This window comes from Panthera leo, chromosome B3 (assembly GCF_018350215.1).
Source record: "Panthera leo isolate Ple1 chromosome B3, P.leo_Ple1_pat1.1, whole genome shotgun sequence".
NCBI classification, from domain to species: domain Eukaryota; kingdom Metazoa; phylum Chordata; class Mammalia; order Carnivora; family Felidae; genus Panthera; species Panthera leo.
The window spans coordinates 6,115,609-6,133,905 of record NC_056684.1 but is presented as its reverse complement, the minus strand read 5'-3'; the positions used below and the strand labels follow the sequence as shown (position 1 = coordinate 6,133,905).

Genomic DNA, 18,297 nt, shown 5'->3' with positions numbered 1-18,297 from the left:
GACTCAGGGAGTCAGCTGGGCCTCTGCTCTGTTCTGCAATTATGTATCTAAATCCCTTAAGTGTTAGTATTGCCTCATGGTTAAGAGCATGGGTTTCGAATTCATACATGTACAGGCTTGGCTTCTGCCTCTTACCAACTCGGTAACCTTAAACAGGTTGCTTATTCCTCAGCCTTAATCCCTCCTCTGTAAAATGGGGGTAATAATCATTTTGTTACCTCAGAGCGGCTGTGAGGATTCGGTGAGTTATAATCACATAATAAGTGCTTAGTAAATATTCCCGGTAACCTTAGGTTTTTCTTGTTTATAGATTGAGAGATTAGGATCATGTGGTCACTAAATTCAATTCGAGCACTGATACCCATCCAGCCCGTCTGTTCCACAGTTTTGTCTTTTGTAATAATCATTGGGAGAAACTATCATTCTGTCTTTTACTAAGCTACCTTCTCCTTTAGCTGTACATCAACAGTCTTCTCAATTAATTAGACCTTCTGATGTAGGTTGCCAGCGTGGACCCTGGTGAAGGCTGGCCCCCCATCACTGGAGTTATTTCCCCCCTCTCTACCAATGCTACAATTCTCACTGTGTTCCGCACCGAGGAGGCTGAATTTCAAAGACATTTTCTCCAAACAGTTGTGGCAGAGAGCCCCCAGGATACAGCGTCCCTTTTTTCTGATGTTATGGATATTGTACTGAGTCAGATTCACAGTTCACCTGAGGATCCTGCCACCTGTGGTAAGCTCCTGAACCGATAACTAACATACTCTAGGGCAGTGGTTTATAGTTTCTTCTACCATCAGAATTTTTTTCACTGTGCTCTTCGTAGAACCCCAATATGTATTATAAAACAGATAAAAGCAAGCTACAATACTTTAGGCAGTTTAAATCATCATTATTTGTAGAAATCCTGAAGCACCTCTGAGGAGGCCAAAGGCTCTATGAAACTGGTGTGAAATCAGAGGTATGAGATGAAACCCGTATTTTAATATACTTATTGAAGACTGCACGTGAAAGTATTGTGCTTCTGTCCACCTCCAGTCTGGTGCATTGTTACTAATAACAGTACAAACCCTATTTATGCCAGGTAGATATAAATATAATCAATTTGATATTTATCCCATTCATTCAACAGATTTATTGAGTGCCTGCTATGGCAGGCACTGTTCTAAGTAACGGGAATATAGCAGAGAACAAACTAGACAAAAGTCTGTGTTCTTACAGAGTGTACCATCTAGTCTGGGGAGACCAGACAGTGAATAAGGAAATTGCATAGTATATTTAGAAGAGATAAGTGCCATAGTCATAAAGCAGGAAAAAGGGAATGGGGAGAGTTAAGGGGTGGGGGGTTGAAATTTTAAACAGACTTTGTTGAAAAAGTAATATTTGAGCAAAGGCTTGAAGGAAGTGATACAAAGAGGTAACAGCAAACGCCAAGACTCTGAGAAAGGTGTGTGTCTGTTCCATTTGAGGGACCGCGAGCAAGCCTGCGTTTTGTACACTGTCGGGAGTGGCATTTTTCATTGACAGCATAGACCCGTTGGGGTTGGTGGTGTGGATGGAGGAGTGTTGTTAGTGATGCGGCTGTGCATCCTTTGTAAGAACGCGGCCAATCCAAGGGAGGAGCAGGTGTTTGGATTCTCTGCTTCGGTCCTAATGCGTCTTTTTCTCTCCTTCCTCTCCCATCTCTGCTCCTGTCCCTGTAGCTCCTCCTGTTCCAGAGTGGGCCCAGCAGGAGCTTGGCCGCACCGGTCCTTGGAGCGCGGCCGTCATGGAGAAGTGGTTCCCCTGCTCTAACCTGACTGGCGCTAGTTCAAGTCTGATGGAGTCATTTTGGTAAAACTTTATTTCTCTGGATATTGATTGATGAAATCGGCCCTCACTTATCTGCTTATGGGTTTGTTTGGTTTTTTAGCATACTGCATTTTCTTAGTGTAGTCCAGTAATACTAAAAACTACACATGGAGAGCATTGTTTAATGGGGATAGAGTTCAGTCTTATAAGATGAAAAGAGCTCAGGAGATGGATGGAGGTGATGGTTGCACAACATTATGTATCTACTTAATACTACTGAACAGTGTACTTAGTATATTTTAATTTACCACAATTAAAAAACTTGGGAAAAATTAATTACAAAAACAAAATGTTCTCATTATGGAAGAAAATATTTAGTATTAAATCTCAGTAAAAATGAAAAATAACAAATTTGTATAATGCAGCTAAGTTTATGCATACAGGAAGATTTAAGAGCTTAAACTGTCTTTTTTTTTTTTTTTTTAACGTTTATTTATTTTTGAGACAGGGAGAGACAGAGCATGAACTGGGGAGGGTCAGAGAGAGGGAGACACAGAATCTGAAACAGGCTCCAGGCTCTGAGCTGTCAGCACAGAGCCCGACGCGGGGCTCGAACTCACGGACCGCGAGATCATGACCTGAGCCGAAGTCGGACGCTTAACCGACTGAGCCACCCAGGCGCCCCTAAACTGTCTTTTAAAGAAGAAAGGTTAGGGGCACCTGGGTGGCTCAGTTAAGGGTCTGACTTGGTTTGGCTCAGGTCATGATCTCCTGGTTCGTGAGATCGAGCCCCACATTGGGCTCTGCTCACACCTAAGAGCCTGCTTGAGATTCTTTCTCTCCGTCTCTCTCTGCCCCTCCCCTGCTCACGCACGCTCTGTCAAAATAAATAAACATTTAAAAATAATAAGGGGAGTGTAGGTGGCTCAGTCAGTTAAGCAGCCAACTCTTGGTTTCAGCTCAGCTCAGTTCGTGATTTCGATCAAGCCCCACATCAGGCTTCCCATTGATGGTGCAGAGCCTGCTTGAGATTCTTTCTCTCTGCCCCTTTCCCACTCACTCTCTCTGTCTCAGAATGGATGAATGAATAAACTTAAAAAAAATTTGTTTTAATAAAACAAAAAATAAAAAAATAAAAATCAACATTAAAAGCCAATTAGCTAAGGGTCCAATACAGTAAATAACACAACAGAGTAAATCCCCAAAATAAAGAAGGTAGTAATAAAGATAAGAACAATAATCACAGAAAATAAACAATAGAAATCAACAAACATAAAGTGATTTTTTGAGAAGTCAAATAAAATGGAATTATCTATTGTAAAATTGAGTAATTTTTTTTAAAAAAGAAGACATAAACCATATTAGAAATGTAAAAGATGAAGCAGAAATTCAAAATAGTATTAAGAGGTAAAGTCAAGGTTTATTTTTGCCATATAGATGACCAGTTGTTCCAACCCTGTTTATTAAAAGTCTTTTTCTCATTAAATTACTGTAGCACTTTGTCCAAATCAGTTCACCACCATTGTGCAGGTTTATTTCTGCAAAGAATCTAGTCCAGAAGTTGTTAATACCACATTGTCTTGAGTACTGAAATCGAGTAGTTTTAGTCCTCTCAACTTTGTTTTGTTTGGTTTTGTTTTCAGAATTGCTTTGACTATTTGAGAAACTTTGCATTTCCCTGTAAATTTTAGAATTATTCTGTTAATTTCCACCAGGAAACCCTGCTAGGATTTTAACTAAGAGTACATTGAGTCTGGAGATCAATTTGGGAAGAATTGACTTAATAATGAGTCTTCTGATTCCTGGATGTGGTATAGCTTGCCAGGGCTAAGACAGGACAGGTGCACTTTTCCCTATAAGATAGCAGTGTTTACCATAAAGCACTAATAAATAAGGTGGTGTGGTATTGGTGCAAGGATCAACGGAGAGACCCATACAGCAATAGAGCCCAAAGAGTGACCCACACATGTATGGGAGCTCCGCATACACCAGAGGCAGAATTATAAGTAGACTGTTGGGGAAAGAATAGACTGTTCTATTAATGGTGATGTGACAATTGGCTCTCCAGAAGAAAAGCAATAAAAATTAGATTTCTACCTCACAGCATACACAGTAATAAGTTCCTGATAAATTTTAAACAAATGTGAAAAGTAAAACTTTAAAATCTTAAGGGAAAACACAGGAGGAGTTCAGGCTTGGAATGGTTTTCTTACATAAAACATCAAGCACTGAAACCATGAAGGAAAATATATGACTATAATTTAAAATTTCCTATATGATGAAAAGGCCTAGTCATAGGCCTAGGTAGCTGTAATCCATATAACCAGCAGAGGATTTGTATCTAAATTAGCACAGAGCTCCTAAAAATCAATAAGAAGAAAAGCAATTGGGCACAGAATGCAAACAAGCAATTCATACAATGAAATCCAATAGAGCAGTAATTTGAAAAGATAAGATACTCAGTTTCAGGGTGCCTGGCTGGCTCAGCCAGTACAGCGTGTGACTCTTGAACTCGGGGTTCTGAGTTTGAGCTCCACATTGGGCCTAGTAGAGCTTACTTTAAAAAAAAAAAAAAAAAAAGCTCAGTTTAAGCAAATGGAAATGAAAACGACAGTAAGAACCCCCCCCCCCCCCACAAGATTCTGTTTTATACCCATTAGATTGTCGAAGGTCAGTAAGTCGGATATAGCACATAAAGAAATGAGAGCACTTTCGATGATAGAATTGTAAATAGTTACAACCATTTTAGAGAACAGTTTGTATTCCTCGTAAAGGAGAAGCTTTACATGCTGGCACCCAGCAATTCCACTTTTACATGTCTACATTAAAGTATTTGCACAAATACAAGGAGAGCTACGCTCGATTGTTCATTGCCAGTCGTTACAAGTGAAAAAGTGGAAAGAACCGGCTGTCTCTCAGCGGGGAAACGGATAAACAGACTATGGTATAGTTACACAATATAACATTATAGATAGATTAGTAAAACGGAATAAACGAGCTATTTATATACTCATGAAAAATGTTGAGTACAGACAGAAAATTGCAAAAGGATGATGTATGGTATTTTTTAAAACTTCCAATGTATACAATAGCAATTTATGTTGGTTTTGATACATACGTATGTCTCTATAAATCAGATACTAGTCTAGGGATACTTCTGGAAGGAAAGGATGGGAAAAGATTGGGGCTTTTCTGTGTCTATAATGCTTAATTTCATTAAAAGAATCTGAAGTCGATAAGGTCAAGCTTTAGCAAATATTTAATCTTTGTGGGAAGAACATATCTAATAATGCTTTCACTACTTTTCTGTGTAATTGAAAGGCTCATAAGTTCTAAAAAAAATTAACAGAATGAAAAACAAACCATCCCCACAGTTAAAGGAAATCCCAGCACACTTAGGGAGAATTAGTCTGCTTCAGAACTGCACGTGTGAAGCCGAGAAGCCCAGCCCATTCAACCAATGTCACCATAACTTCCTCCCACTTTTAGATCAGATAATGGAAGATAGTGAAATATAAGTAATAAGTTTTTGTTTTGTTTGTTTTTGAATGTTTACTTATTTTTGAGAGAGTACGAGCTGGGGAGGGACAGAGACAGGGAGACAGAGGATCAGAAGCAGGCTGCTCATGCACTATGGGTGCACCGTCAGTGCAGAGCAGGGCTCAAACTCACAAACCGTGAGATCATGACCTGAACCGAAGTCAAACGCTCAACCGGCTGAGCCACCCACGTGCCCCTACAAGGAATACGTTTTCAAAGTTGTGCTCTTTTCATGGTTTCCCTTAGTGATGTTTAGCCCCAGGCAGAGCTTTTAATATCTAATCCCCTCTGCCACACTTCCTCCCCTTCTCATCAATTCCAGATTAGTTTACTATGATGTAATGGTGATGTGAAGGAATTATTCAGAAGGCACTGTGACACTCACTATACTGTATTGCATCGTCTTCTACTTTAATGTATGGGCAGTGAGTAGAAAACAACTATGGAATAGTTGCCTAAATTAGACATGTACCGTAGGACCTTAAGGATCTCATCAATATAGAAGTCACTACCATATGTAATGATTAATGGTTTTGTTAACAGGTGGCTTCTGTCCCTGAGTCTGTTTAAATCATAAATGAGAAGAGAGAGAAAATACATTTTTTGAAGGCTGCTTGTGGGGATATCTTTTGATTAGCTTTTAAAGGCTAATGAATTTTGTTTTTAAAGCATTTTGAAAAATCAGAATTTCAGCTTTGTACTAGACATCTTGACTTGTTCGCAGGTTACTACAGGCTGCCTCATCTAATAAGGAAGAGTCTTCCAAAACTGAAAGTGAATTAACGTGTTGCCTCTCTGACCTCTACCAGAGAAAGTCTCGGGAAGAATCCACTGTGTCTAATCAGGAAGACAGCAAAAAGAAACGTATGCACATAGACTGTTTCTTGGTGCAGTCTTTCTTGAGAGAGTGTGTGTTTTAAAAGACTGGAATTCCCTAAAATGGGGTTGAAACGGTAACTGAATAAGAGGACAAGTTCTTGCATTTCAAACTTGAAAATGATTACATTAGTACAAAAGTGATGTTAAAAAATCGCCTACAATCTTACCTTCTTAAGAAACCATTTCCATTTTTACTTATGCAAATACAACTTTGTATGCTACTCATCAATATTTATTTCCCTGTGCCGCCTTGCCTTTTCAGTTACTGTTCCACCTCATTGCCTCACAAGATTGATGAAATTTTTCTGTTGTTGAACAGTTTTCAATTTTTATCATTATAAGTAATACCGTAGTATATGGGGTGCATAGGATTTATTCTTTGAGTGACTTCCTTAGTGTAAATTGTCTGGAACAAGTTACTGTATCAAAAAGTGGGGGAAAAGTAGCTTGCAATGCATACTGCTCAGTTGCCTTCCAGAACTTTGGTCACAACTCTGTGACCACTGGGTGATGATACCTTGGGTCTGTTCGGCCTCTGCCTTCCTAAAAATCATCCGATCTTGTTGCCATATTTAGTTCCTAAACTTCCGTTAAAAGAAGAGCTCTCTTTCTCTTCTGTGTTGTAGGTACAGACCGATGGGAGAACCACCTCATTCACATCCTCCCGAAGGGATGTACTTTATTGCAGTATCCCTTCACAGAATACTGAGTCTGAATTAAAGCATTACTAATTCTGCAGAAGTAAAAGCTATTTTACTTGTCTTCCCACGATGCTGTTTTGGTAGGAGGGGTCCCTCGCACCCCAGTGAGGCAGAAGATGAACACCATGTGCCGTTCCTTAAAGATGTTGAATGTCGCGAGGCTGAACGTGAAGGCCCAGAAGTCGTGTCCAGATGGCAGTCCAGATGCCACCGGGGAGAAGGGGATCCCAAGGGCAGCCGTTGGAAGAACGGCAGATAAAGTGGAAAACCGAGGGAGAACACTCCGAAGCTCTAAACCTAAAGGTATTTATTCCTCGATGCCATCGCGTTTTGGGGTCTAAGGCCACACTTATTCTTTCATACCCTCGTATTTTTATAAATTTTAATCCTGTCCTTCAGTTAATGAACATTTATTGAATATCTGCTGAATTCCTCAAGGTGTGTTATGGGGAATACAATAAAAATAGGATCATGTCCTATTCTCAGATTTATGATCCAATCACAAAGATGACAATAGCGAATTCATATATGCATGTGTACATGCGAGCATACACACACACACACACACACACATACACACAGTACATAATGGACTAATACAACGTAAGACATAAGAGAGCCAAGAAGCTACAACAGCAAAGACATACTAGGCGTCGAGAACGAAAAGGTCAGCCTTGGGCCAGAAGAGGCTGAGAAGGCTTCTAAGGAGGCAGTGGAGCCCAGGCTGGAGTTTAAGGAACAAGCAGAATTCAGATGGCAGGAGGGTAAAAGAAGAGCTTACTAGATGGGAGATTAGCCTCAGTAAAGTCACAAGAAGGGCCATGGCATGGCCCTAGGACAGGTAGTTAAAGAAGCTTTAGCCATTGAGGAAGAGAGGGAGATGGGGAAGCTTTGTGACTCATCTAGCGTATTGAGGTCTTTCAGAGTTGGGCAGAAGAATTTCATCCAGTAGCGTTAATTTTCCTATTTGTTTCTTTCTTTGCTAAAAAATGGATTGCACTGCAGTGTGTTTCTTGTCCTCAGGGCACATTCTTAGCTCATGCTACCAGAGCCGGTCCTGTGGGAGGTGAACTTTGGACAATACCTGCATGATGTTACGTTTGATTTCTTTTGAGAATTCTGGAGTAAAAGTTTTCTGCTCCTTGAAGAGTTTTTTTTTTCCCCCACCTTTGGAATGCTAGATTCACAGATGGTAATCAGTTTGAATGGGACAGAACATCTTTAATGAGCTAGTAAAAAAGTATTCACGAATGTGGATGGTTCATTCAAGGGAGAGCAAAATTAACAGTACTCAAGTGCCATTAATATTAACACAGTTTCTGGATTAGATTCTAAGCAGAAATAGACCCGCCCAGCAGTGGTACATGCTTTTGGACAAAGGTGCCCCAATAATTCAGTGGGAAAACGATAATCTTTTCAACAAATGGTGCTGGAACAGATGGGTGTCTTGATGGAAAAAAATGAACTTTGACCTCACCTCTTAGTATTTCAAATCTCTGCTCTATTTTTCCATTCTAATACTGCTTATTTATCCTTTCTCTATTTAATATTCCTCAGTCTTACTATAGATTTCTGTATCTGGTTTTGCAGAGAATTATTTTTTTGTTTCTGCTGATCTCTCTTGTTTTTTTTTCCCTATTTAATTCATTTCTGTTCCTGTCTTTAGTATTGCCTTTGTTTTTTGGATTTATTCTCTCATGCTATTTCTTCTGTTGTACCCTTAGCTAATTGGTTTTTATTTTTCTTCTTTAAAAGGTTATTTAAGTCTATGAACTTTCCTTTAAGTTTTAATTTAAGTGCATTATACAAGTTTGCTATGTTCTGTTTTCATTGATACTTCTAAATATTTGGTGACATCCAGAATATAAGGGAATTTTTTAACCCAATCTGATAGTTTCTCTTAACCAGCATGTACATTTGTGAAATAGATGTTTATAATTATTGATAAGCTTGGATGTTTTTTAGAGTCTTATTTTGTGCATTCTAGGTTTTTTGTTTTATCCTTTCTAGCAGACTGGGATTAATCAAGTTTTGTTTGTTCCTCTTCCTTTCTGCTGGGTTTGGAGGTTATATAGGTGTTTTTTTGTTGTTTGAGAGAGAGAGAGAGCGAGCGTGCGCGCACGTGAGAGTGCAAGCAGGGGAGACAGGCAGAGGGAGAGAGAATGAATCTCAAGCAGGCACCCCGCTCTGTGTGAAGCCTGACGCGAGGCTCGATCCCACAACCCCTGGGATCATGACCTGAGCCAAAATCACTAGTCAGACGTTCAATCTACTGAGCAACCCAGGCATCCCTTTTCTTTTCTTTTCTTTTTTTAAGATTTTATTTTTAAGTAATCTGTTCACCCAACATGGGGCTCGAACTCACAACCCTGACATCAAGAGTCGCATGCTCCACTGACTGAGCCAGCCAGGCGCCCCTATAGTTTCTTTTCCATTAATAGTTATCATTAAATTTATAATGTCTACATTTGATTTGCAGAGCCTTAAAATTAATCAGGATCTCTGCATTTCTCAGCCTCCCCACCACTGACATTTTGGATGTCTGTTAGGGGCTGTCCCTTGAACCACAGGATGTTTAGCAGCATCCCTGGCCTTTGCTCACTAGATGCCAGGAGCACCCTCCTCCTCCCCACCAGTCTGGCAACCCGGAGGTAGCCACACGTGCCCTGGGAGGCAAGATACCTAGCTGACAACCACTGGCTTAAGCCGTACAGTGACTTCAGCTGGATGTGATGATCAACTTAATTTTTTTTTCCCACAGACTTTAAAACTGAAGAGGAGCTCCTGTCTTATATACATGAAAATTACCAAAAGACTGTGGCCACAGGAGAAATCATGTTGCATTCATGTGCTCGGAATATGATCTCAACCATTAAAGCATTCCTAAAGTCAAAAGGCACCAAGGAATTGGAAGTAAGAGAGTATGGATGTTGCTGTTTATTATAGGTGGAGTGGTTGGTTGCTCGTTGGTGGGTTTGGTTCATATGTCTTGGGAAATGATTGCTATGCAGTGTGTGATTCAAAAATAAGAGAAGGGGTGAACTTAATTCCAGATCTTGGGAGGTAGACACAACGAACTGGTAAAGCAGAAATCCAGGAAATAGGCTGGGTGAGGGTAGTGGTAATTACGTGAACTTCTTTTTAATTTTTTTTAAAGAGCAGAGGAGAGGGGGAAAGGGACACATCGAGAGAATCCTAAGCAAAGCTTCATGCTCGGTGTGGAGGCCGACGTGGGGGGCTCGATCTTACAACTGCGAGATTATTACCTGAGCCAAAATCAAGAGTTGGATGTGTAACTGACCCACCCAGGCGCCCCTTCGTGTACTTCTTTTCTAACAAAATCTCTGTTCTCAACTACATGTTAGCTGCATGAATTAAACCAGCGGTTTTTACCTTAGGTGACTTTAGAGTCACCTAGAACATTTTTGAAAAATGCTAATACCTGGTTTCCTCAAGACCAACAGAAACAGATCCCTTGGGCTTGGTTCCTGGGTATATGTACTTGTAAAAAGCTTCGTAGATGATTCTATGCAGAGGGAGTATTGTAAACCACTGGTTTAGACCATGCTGTCATTGTCTTTATTCACGGTTAGTGCTGAAAGGCAGTCTCCTTCTCAAAAATAGATAGGAGTTATTTATAGTCCTTAAGGTTGTTTTTTTTTAAGGTCAGACATGGAAGCTTGTTGTATCCACACCTCCTTGCTCTTAAATATCTTTTTTACCCTGTTTTTTCTTTTTAAGATACGAAATAAGAACATTCATTTCACTATTTTTCGTTCAATAAGAGGGAAAGACCTAAGGGGATATACTTCCCTTCTTAGGGCATTAGTCAGCTGTGAAATAAATTAGATATAATAAGTAACTCAGTTTTCTCCTAGGTAATAATTCTGTATTTTCAGATGAACTGCCTGAATCAGGTAAAAAATCACCTCTTAAAAACTAGCAAAAGTCTTCGACAAAATCTGGGCAAAAAACTGGATGAAGATAAAGTCAGAGAGTAAGTAACTACCTTTGTTGATTGATTGATTGATTTACCACCACTCCCAAACAAAGCTCTAAGACTTGCTTCTATTCATTTAAAATAGATTGCCAATTGTTCAAAGAGGCTTTTTGTGCCTGATTCTTCGTGATGTTTTAAGGTGCAGTTTGAGTTACCCATTTATCTAATAATCATGTCATTACTTAGAGAAAGCAATGACTCTTCTTTTTGGTTGTCGGTTCTTCTGGAAAAAGATCTTTGCTTAAGGAAGGAGCTTTTAGTTAAATGGCACTCGTGATCGATATGACCAAGTATTTTTTCTCTCGAGGTGCCGGCTTCAGGTATTTCTTCGTTTGGAGATGTGTCTGCAGTGTCCTTCCATACATGAAAGTGGAGATGATATGGAGCAAGTGGTGAAGGAGGCAAGTATATAAGCCCAGCGCCCCTGGGAATCGGCCTCAAAGACTTTCAGCGTCCCTGTAGAAGGCATATGGTAATTTTCCACTGTCTTCTTCAGGTGACGGATTTGCTGCGCATGGTGTGTTTAACTGAGGATTCGGCATACCTCGCGAAGTTTCTGGAAGAAATTTTGGAATTGTGAGTTTGAGGGCTAGTAACTTTGCTACTCTTTTGCCAGGAACCACGTGCGGTATTGTGTGCGAATCGTGGAACGGGAGGACTGCTTCTCGTGCTGGATGAGGGGTGGAACAGAGAGGGTGGAATGGTGGCTGCTCCACGTTCAACCAGTCTGTTCCGCAGGTATATTGGCTCCATCCCGAAGACGCTCGGAACTCTTTACGACAGCCTGGGGTTTATGATTCCTCAGAAGCTAGCTGGCGTCCTTCCTCTAGACTTTTTCAGCGATGACTCCATGACACAGGAGAGCAGATCACCGCTTCTTTCTGTGCCTCTTCTGTCAAGTGCTCAGAGATCAGTGTCGGGCGGCACTGAATCTGACCAACTGGAGGAGCTTCGTACCAGATCAGCTAAGAATAGAAGGTGGGAGCTCAAGAGATTGGAGGAATTACTTGCACTGTTGTAGTTCAGACAGAGGGCAGTTGCCTTTAAATAATTGATTGAATTCCTAGCTGCCCTTACTTCTGAATCATAGAAACCACTTCTCGGAGTTCCTAACCTACATCATCTGATGCCTTTCACTACCCAGGGAGTATGCAGTGTCGATGACGTGGTCCGCAGTGTCCTTCTTACCTGTCCGCATGGGGTTGCCGGGAGCCTTTTATGAGACAAGTTGAGGGCTTCCGCGTACTTTCTGTTTTTCTTGATGTTCTTCATTGCTCATAACTAGTTGAATTTACAGCAGTTATTTTGGAAATTGTGAAGTTGGCGTATTTCGCTACAGATTCAGACCAGTGTCGAAAAAACTGACTTTTATTTAATGTTCTCTTAGAAACTCTGGTTCTTTTCTAATGTAACTACTTGTCACCTCTATTGAATGTATTTTGGCTCTTTGTTTCTGTTTTTAAAAGGAAAAATGCGTTAATAAGACATAAAAGCATTGCAGAGGTTTCACAGAATCTTCGGCAAATTGAAATTCCCAAAGTGTCCAAGAGAGCTACAAAACATGTAAGTTATTTCCAGAGGACAGGAAATGGTGCTTCTAGGTCTGTTCTTTCCAGCAGGAGTTGATTCGATAAGTAAGATTGAAAGGCAGTGTCTCTACTTTGAGGAAATGGTCATTGGAGAATATAGAAATAAAAGTAGATGTTTTTAATCCAACAAGTAAAGAACTATAAGTTTGTTAAAGACAAACCATCTTACCCAAAAGACTGACAGTTAGAGGTGATACAAAGAAAATCAGCAAGTGAAAGTTAGGAATGAATAAGTGAATTCAAAATATCTAGATAAGAAAACTCATAAAATAATAACTAACATAAGCAAAGAGACCATGGAAAAAATAATGTGCATCACGATAGGACTTTGATTGCAGATCAGAAGGTGCTTTTCAGTACCTTTTACTTCAGTAAGGTGGGGTGGGGGAGGGGTGCTGTCGGGACCCAGGTGATCTGCTTTTCTGTGACAGTAGATGGGAGGACTTGAACCCAGCTGCAGTCTGTTAATATTAAGTAGAACTGATGTTTTATTAAGGAAAGAAGAGAGTACCTTGAAACTTTCTGGAACTGCAGGCACTCTGAGAAGAGTTAAAATTCTATAAGAACTAGTTTTAGAAGCATTAATCATAACAACGGTTTGCTTTGTTTCTAGATATGTATAGCTGTCCTTTGGGATTGGAGGTGGGATTGTATTTTAAGAGCTAGTGGTATTCACTTCCTTGGTGTGCCTTCATGAGTGTCCATGAATCAGGCACTAATCTTATGTGTTGGAATCCTGAGTGGAGAGCAGGAAATGCAAAAGTGACAGCAGCAGAAGTGGCAGGCTTCCTCTCTCTAGATGTTACAATGATTCACAGTCCTTTCTAGCACTCCTTAAGTCAGCCTCCATGTGGTAGTTCATTCTTCAAGTAACACATTGGCACAATGGGAGAGAAACAACCCCAAGCTTTAAAAACAATTCCATTGTATAGCTGTATCTATATTTTTAGATTATTGTATAGCAAATAATTTAATATAGAGACTCTTTAAGATTATAGTCATCCTTGGGGTGCTGGGGTGGCTCAGTGGGTTAATCATCTGACTTTTGAATTCGGTTCAGGTCATGATCCCAGGGTTGTGGAGTTGAGCCCTGCACTGGGCTCTGCGTGGAGCCTGCTTAAGATTCTCTCTCTCTCTCTCTCTCTCTCTCTCTCTCTCTCTCTCTCCCTCTCTCTCCCTCTCTCTCCCTCTCTCTCCCTCTCCCTCCCTCTCCCTCTCTCTGTCTCTCTCTCCCTCTCTCCCATACTCACATGTCACTGTAAAATTTAAAAAAGGGGGGGGGGGCACCTGGGTGGCTCACTTGGTTAAACATCTGACTTCAGGTCATGATCTCACAGTTCATGAGCTCAAGCCCCACTTTGGGCTCTGTGCTGTCAGTGCAGAGCCTGCTTCAGATCCTCTGTCTACCTTTCTCTCTGCCCCTCCCCCACTCATGTGCTCTCTCAAAAATAAACTTTTTCTTTTTTATTTTTTTATTTAAAAAAAAATTTTTTTTTTTGACGTTTATTTATTTTTGAGACAGAGAGAGACAGAGCATGCACAGGGGAGGAGCAGAGAGAGAGGGAGACACAGAATTTGAAACAGGCTCCAGGCTCTGAGCTGTCAGCACAGAGCCCGACGCGGGCCTTGAACTCACGGACCATGAGATCACGACCTGAGCCGAAGTCGGACACTTAACCGACCAAGCCACCCAGGCGCCCCACATTTTTTTTTTTTAAAGAGTATAGTCATCTTCTAATTTATACGGGTTTTCCTTTACTTTTTTAGTACAGAAGGTATACATGATCATCGTTGAAAAACTGAAACCTTAATAAGTTAAAAGTTAAGAGTGTCCCTCCTCTTCCCAGGCCCCTTTCTGTATACACCAATAGCACACATCAACGTTTTCCACATACCTGGATGCACGCCTATGCATAAATGTTACAAATCGTTACCAAGCTGCTATACTTCTCCTTCCCACCCCCACCACTTTCTCCCATCATGTAGCTCTTTCTGTGTATGTACAGATAAGCCTTCTTTCTCTATTTTTAAAGGTCTTACTAATGTTTTAGTCTCCGTTGGATGGATGTATCAAAATGTCTTTCATTCTTTATGGATATTTAGGGTGTTTCTTTTTTTTTTTAATTTTTTTTTAACGTTTATTTTTGAGACAGAGAGAGAGCATGAAGGGGGAGGGTCAGAGAGAGAGAAGGAGACACACAATCTGAAACAGGCTCCAGGCTCTGAGCTGTCAGCACAGAGCCCGACATGGGGCTCGAACTCACAGACCGCGAGGTCATGACCTGAGCTGAAGTCAGACGCTCAACCGACTGAGCTACCCAGGTGCCCCTGGGGTGTTTCTTATTTTGCACTACAATGCAGGCTTCAGTGTCCTTGGAACATATATCTGTTTTTGTGCATTTTACAAGTATTTCTGTTAGGGGTTCCGGCAAGTGGAACTGCGAGGGTCAGAGGACTTCATGTGGAATTTTTATTCTTTTAAATGAGTGCCGATTTACTCTTTCAGGAAGGCTCTCACCTTACTCTTCAGCAACCTCCAGTCCTGGCAAAAGATACAGTGCAAGGTATACTTTGTCTTCTCGGTGTACGCATGTACTGACTAGGATGACAAACTTAGTTTAATTGCATGTATTTAAGCAGCTGCATACAGTTCTAAATTATAATTTTATATGATCGTTGTTGGTTAATGAGATACGTCCAGGTATCATATGTCCTAAGTCCAAATACGTCCTAAGAATATCTTAGGAGAATAAGATATTCACACGGTCTCAAAATAACTGCATTCTGCAAAATCACGGGCCAGAAATCTTTATTTTATTTTTTTAACTAAGCTTTACACCGAACATGGGGGGTGAACTCATGACCCTGAGATCAAGAGTTGCATGCTCTACTGACTGAGCCTTCCAGGTGTCCCTGGCCTGAAATCTTTTTTTTTTTTTTTTTTTAACACCATTATTATGAAAGCCACAGAAAGGAGGAAAAGAGGCAGTGAAACTGGTCTAGATGAAAGCACTTTAAGTGTGACAGTTGAATGCACTATATGATCCCTGCCTGGATCTTAAATTCAGGGAGGCAAGAAGCCATAAGATATATTGAGGCAGTAAGAGAAATGTGAAGATTGGTAGTATGCTGGGTGATAGGCCCTTATTTTTTGTGGTGTTCCTACCTTACTGTGCTGTGTTCCTGGTGGGAAACTGTGTAAATGTAGAGAGTGATGGAGGGAGAAAGCAAAACTTGACAGTTGGTGAATTTTAATGATGACTCTACGTGTAATGAATTAGTCATTGGCATTTTCTGTCAATGTTAAACTTTTATAAACTTGGGAAAACAAACCAACAAATCCAGCTTGGCTGTCAGATCATAAATGAGTTTCAGGCGTTTGTTTTTGAAACTTGGGTATCACTGGTGTCCTTAACTTTAATGTCTGTCATTGATCGGTAAATATAAGGGCTCCTCCCATCTTGTGGGTCATGGTTTATTGGGGTTGTATTTAAATGACTTGCTCTCAGAAGAGTTACCGTGGTGAGTGAGTGAGTCGGCTTCCCTATAGGCCATCTTGCTTCGGGTGAAGATGCCATCCTGCTGGCTTTGTCAGGTAGTTTTTGATGGATTCTTCAGCTACTTTCCTCAACTTTAAGTCTATAAATGGTCACACACTCCCATGTTCTGAAGTCAGGAAGAGAATTTAAAATAATGCAGCAAATTCGTGAAATACTCAAATCCACAGAGTGAAATCTGTGGGTTTGAGAAGAACACTTTTTCTCCTTGGAGCCGAGTCCAAAGCAGTAAAAAGGCCCAAAGTGAGGAAAATCCTCACAGTTCTGGCATACATTGAAACAGAGCCTGGTCTACACTACCGGCCTCCTGAGGACTGTGTCCATTTTACAATGACGACAGACTCTGGTTTAAGTGATGTGGGCCTTCCTTGTGTTCCTGAAAAGTTAGATTTAAATTGAATTTGTAAAAGTAAATAGTCTTTATGTACCATATTGAGTATAATATTTAAGAAAATCCTGTTAGTAAATGTGAATATAGAAGCCAGTCTGTAGAATAGTCCCTTAAGCTTAATCAGCCGCTTTCTGTTTTGGATGTCTTTCTTTTCCCAGATATGGCATTTATTAGTGATAATATTTGGTGCTTTTGTTTGTTTTTTTTAATGCTTTCAGAAGTGACCAAAGTTCGAAGAAATCTCTTCAACCATGAAATGATTTCTCCTTCAAAGAGATTGGCAAAGCGGGGGTTGCCTAGAAGCCATTCTGTGTCGGTTGTGGAAGGTTTGGAGAATAAACTTAACAACTTGAAGAAGAAGACAAAAGGTATTATATTTTAGGGTAACCAATAGAAGGGGATTCTTGGATCCAAAGCAGTCTTCAGAATCTGTTGCAGAAGCTCATTGATCTCCTCCATTTTCCTCTCTGTGGTTACCATCAGTTTTCCCCTTGGGGTCTCTCTTCCTCCAAGCTTGGGTGAAGACTTAATCCTGGGATCTGGTCAGTCCTCTCCTACCTAGTCACCCCTACAAGTATCTGTTTGACAAACCAGTGAAAAAGAAATGAAGGATAATGACCAGCTTTTTTTCTAGTCTTTTGGGTGTTTTGGTTTTTTTCTTTTTCGTTCTTGTAGTAATTGAGTAAAGAATGCAATTCACTGGCCTTCATTGTATTCGTGAAGTGGTGCAACCGTCATCACTAATTCCAGATTGTTTTCATCCCTCCAGAAAGAAACCACATATCCGGTACAGTCACTCTCCCGTTGCCCCCAACTTTCCCAGCTGTAGGCAACCACCAGTCTACTTGCTGTTTCTGTGGATTCACCGCTTGTGGATATTTCTTTTAGGTAGAATCATATACTATGTGGTCCTTGTAACCAGCTTCTTTCACTTAACATAATGTTTTCAAGCTTTATGTACAGGTTGTAGCACATCTCAGCACTTCATTTCTTTTTATTGCCATAATACACCATTGTGTGGATAAACTGCCTTTTATTTGTTCATTCATCAATTGGCGGACATTTGAGTTGTTTCTACTGTTCAGCTGTTAGGAATATGCTTCTATAAACACACACAAGATTTCACGTAGACGTGTTTTTAATTCTCAGGCACATGCCTTGGAATGAAATTATAGGGACATATGGTAACTCTGTGTTTAACTTTCGAGGAATTACCAAATTGCTTTCCAATGTGGCTATACCATTTCACGTTCCCGCTGGCAATGTGTGAGGGTTCCAGTTTCCCCACACCTCCCCCCCACCCGTGGTCTCTTTCTTTGATTCTCCCCATCCTCCTGGGTGTGCGGTGGTAGCTCATTGTGGTTATGAGTTGCATTTCTCTGCTGACTGGTATTGAGCATCTTATCCTGTGCCTGCTGGCCATTTGTAGATCTGCTTCAGAGAATGTCTATTCAAATCTTAGCCCATTTTCTAATTGGGTTGTTTGTCTTTTTACTGTTGAATTATAAGAATTCTTTATGTATTCTAGATATTGGGCCCTCATCAGGTACATGATTTGCGAATATTTTACCTCGTCTGGGGGTTGTCTTTTCACTTTCCTTGATAGTGCTCTTTGATACACAAAGTTTTTAATTTTGGTAAAGTCCATTTGAAAGCAGTTTGTGAATTTTTGTCATTGCTCATGCGTTTGGTGTCCTAACTTAGGAAAAAAAAAACGAACAGAATCCGCTTTTAACTTTAAACAGTTACGTTTCAGTCTTTGATCCATTTGGAGTTAACTTTTGTGCATTATATTGTGTGAGATAGGAGCCCAACATCGTTCTCTCATATATGGCTATCCAGTTGTTCC

General features: G+C 40.5%; 1 protein-coding gene across 1 annotated transcript in view; it reads left to right on the top strand.

The window, feature by feature from the left end:
- TICRR (TOPBP1 interacting checkpoint and replication regulator) overlaps positions 1–18,297 on the top strand; it is a 46,925-nt gene that overhangs the window by 9,568 nt on the left and 19,060 nt on the right. Inside the window, exons 4-15 of the mRNA XM_042941015.1 lie at positions 501–735; positions 1,704–1,833; positions 6,056–6,195; positions 6,996–7,214; positions 9,673–9,824; positions 10,811–10,908; positions 11,219–11,312; positions 11,408–11,487; positions 11,650–11,889; positions 12,378–12,474; positions 15,007–15,064; positions 16,667–16,816. Coding sequence (XP_042796949.1) covers positions 501–735; positions 1,704–1,833; positions 6,056–6,195; positions 6,996–7,214; positions 9,673–9,824; positions 10,811–10,908; positions 11,219–11,312; positions 11,408–11,487; positions 11,650–11,889; positions 12,378–12,474; positions 15,007–15,064; positions 16,667–16,816 — 1,693 coding nt within the window. The remainder of the gene's footprint in view (positions 1–500; positions 736–1,703; positions 1,834–6,055; positions 6,196–6,995; positions 7,215–9,672; positions 9,825–10,810; positions 10,909–11,218; positions 11,313–11,407; positions 11,488–11,649; positions 11,890–12,377; positions 12,475–15,006; positions 15,065–16,666; positions 16,817–18,297) is intronic.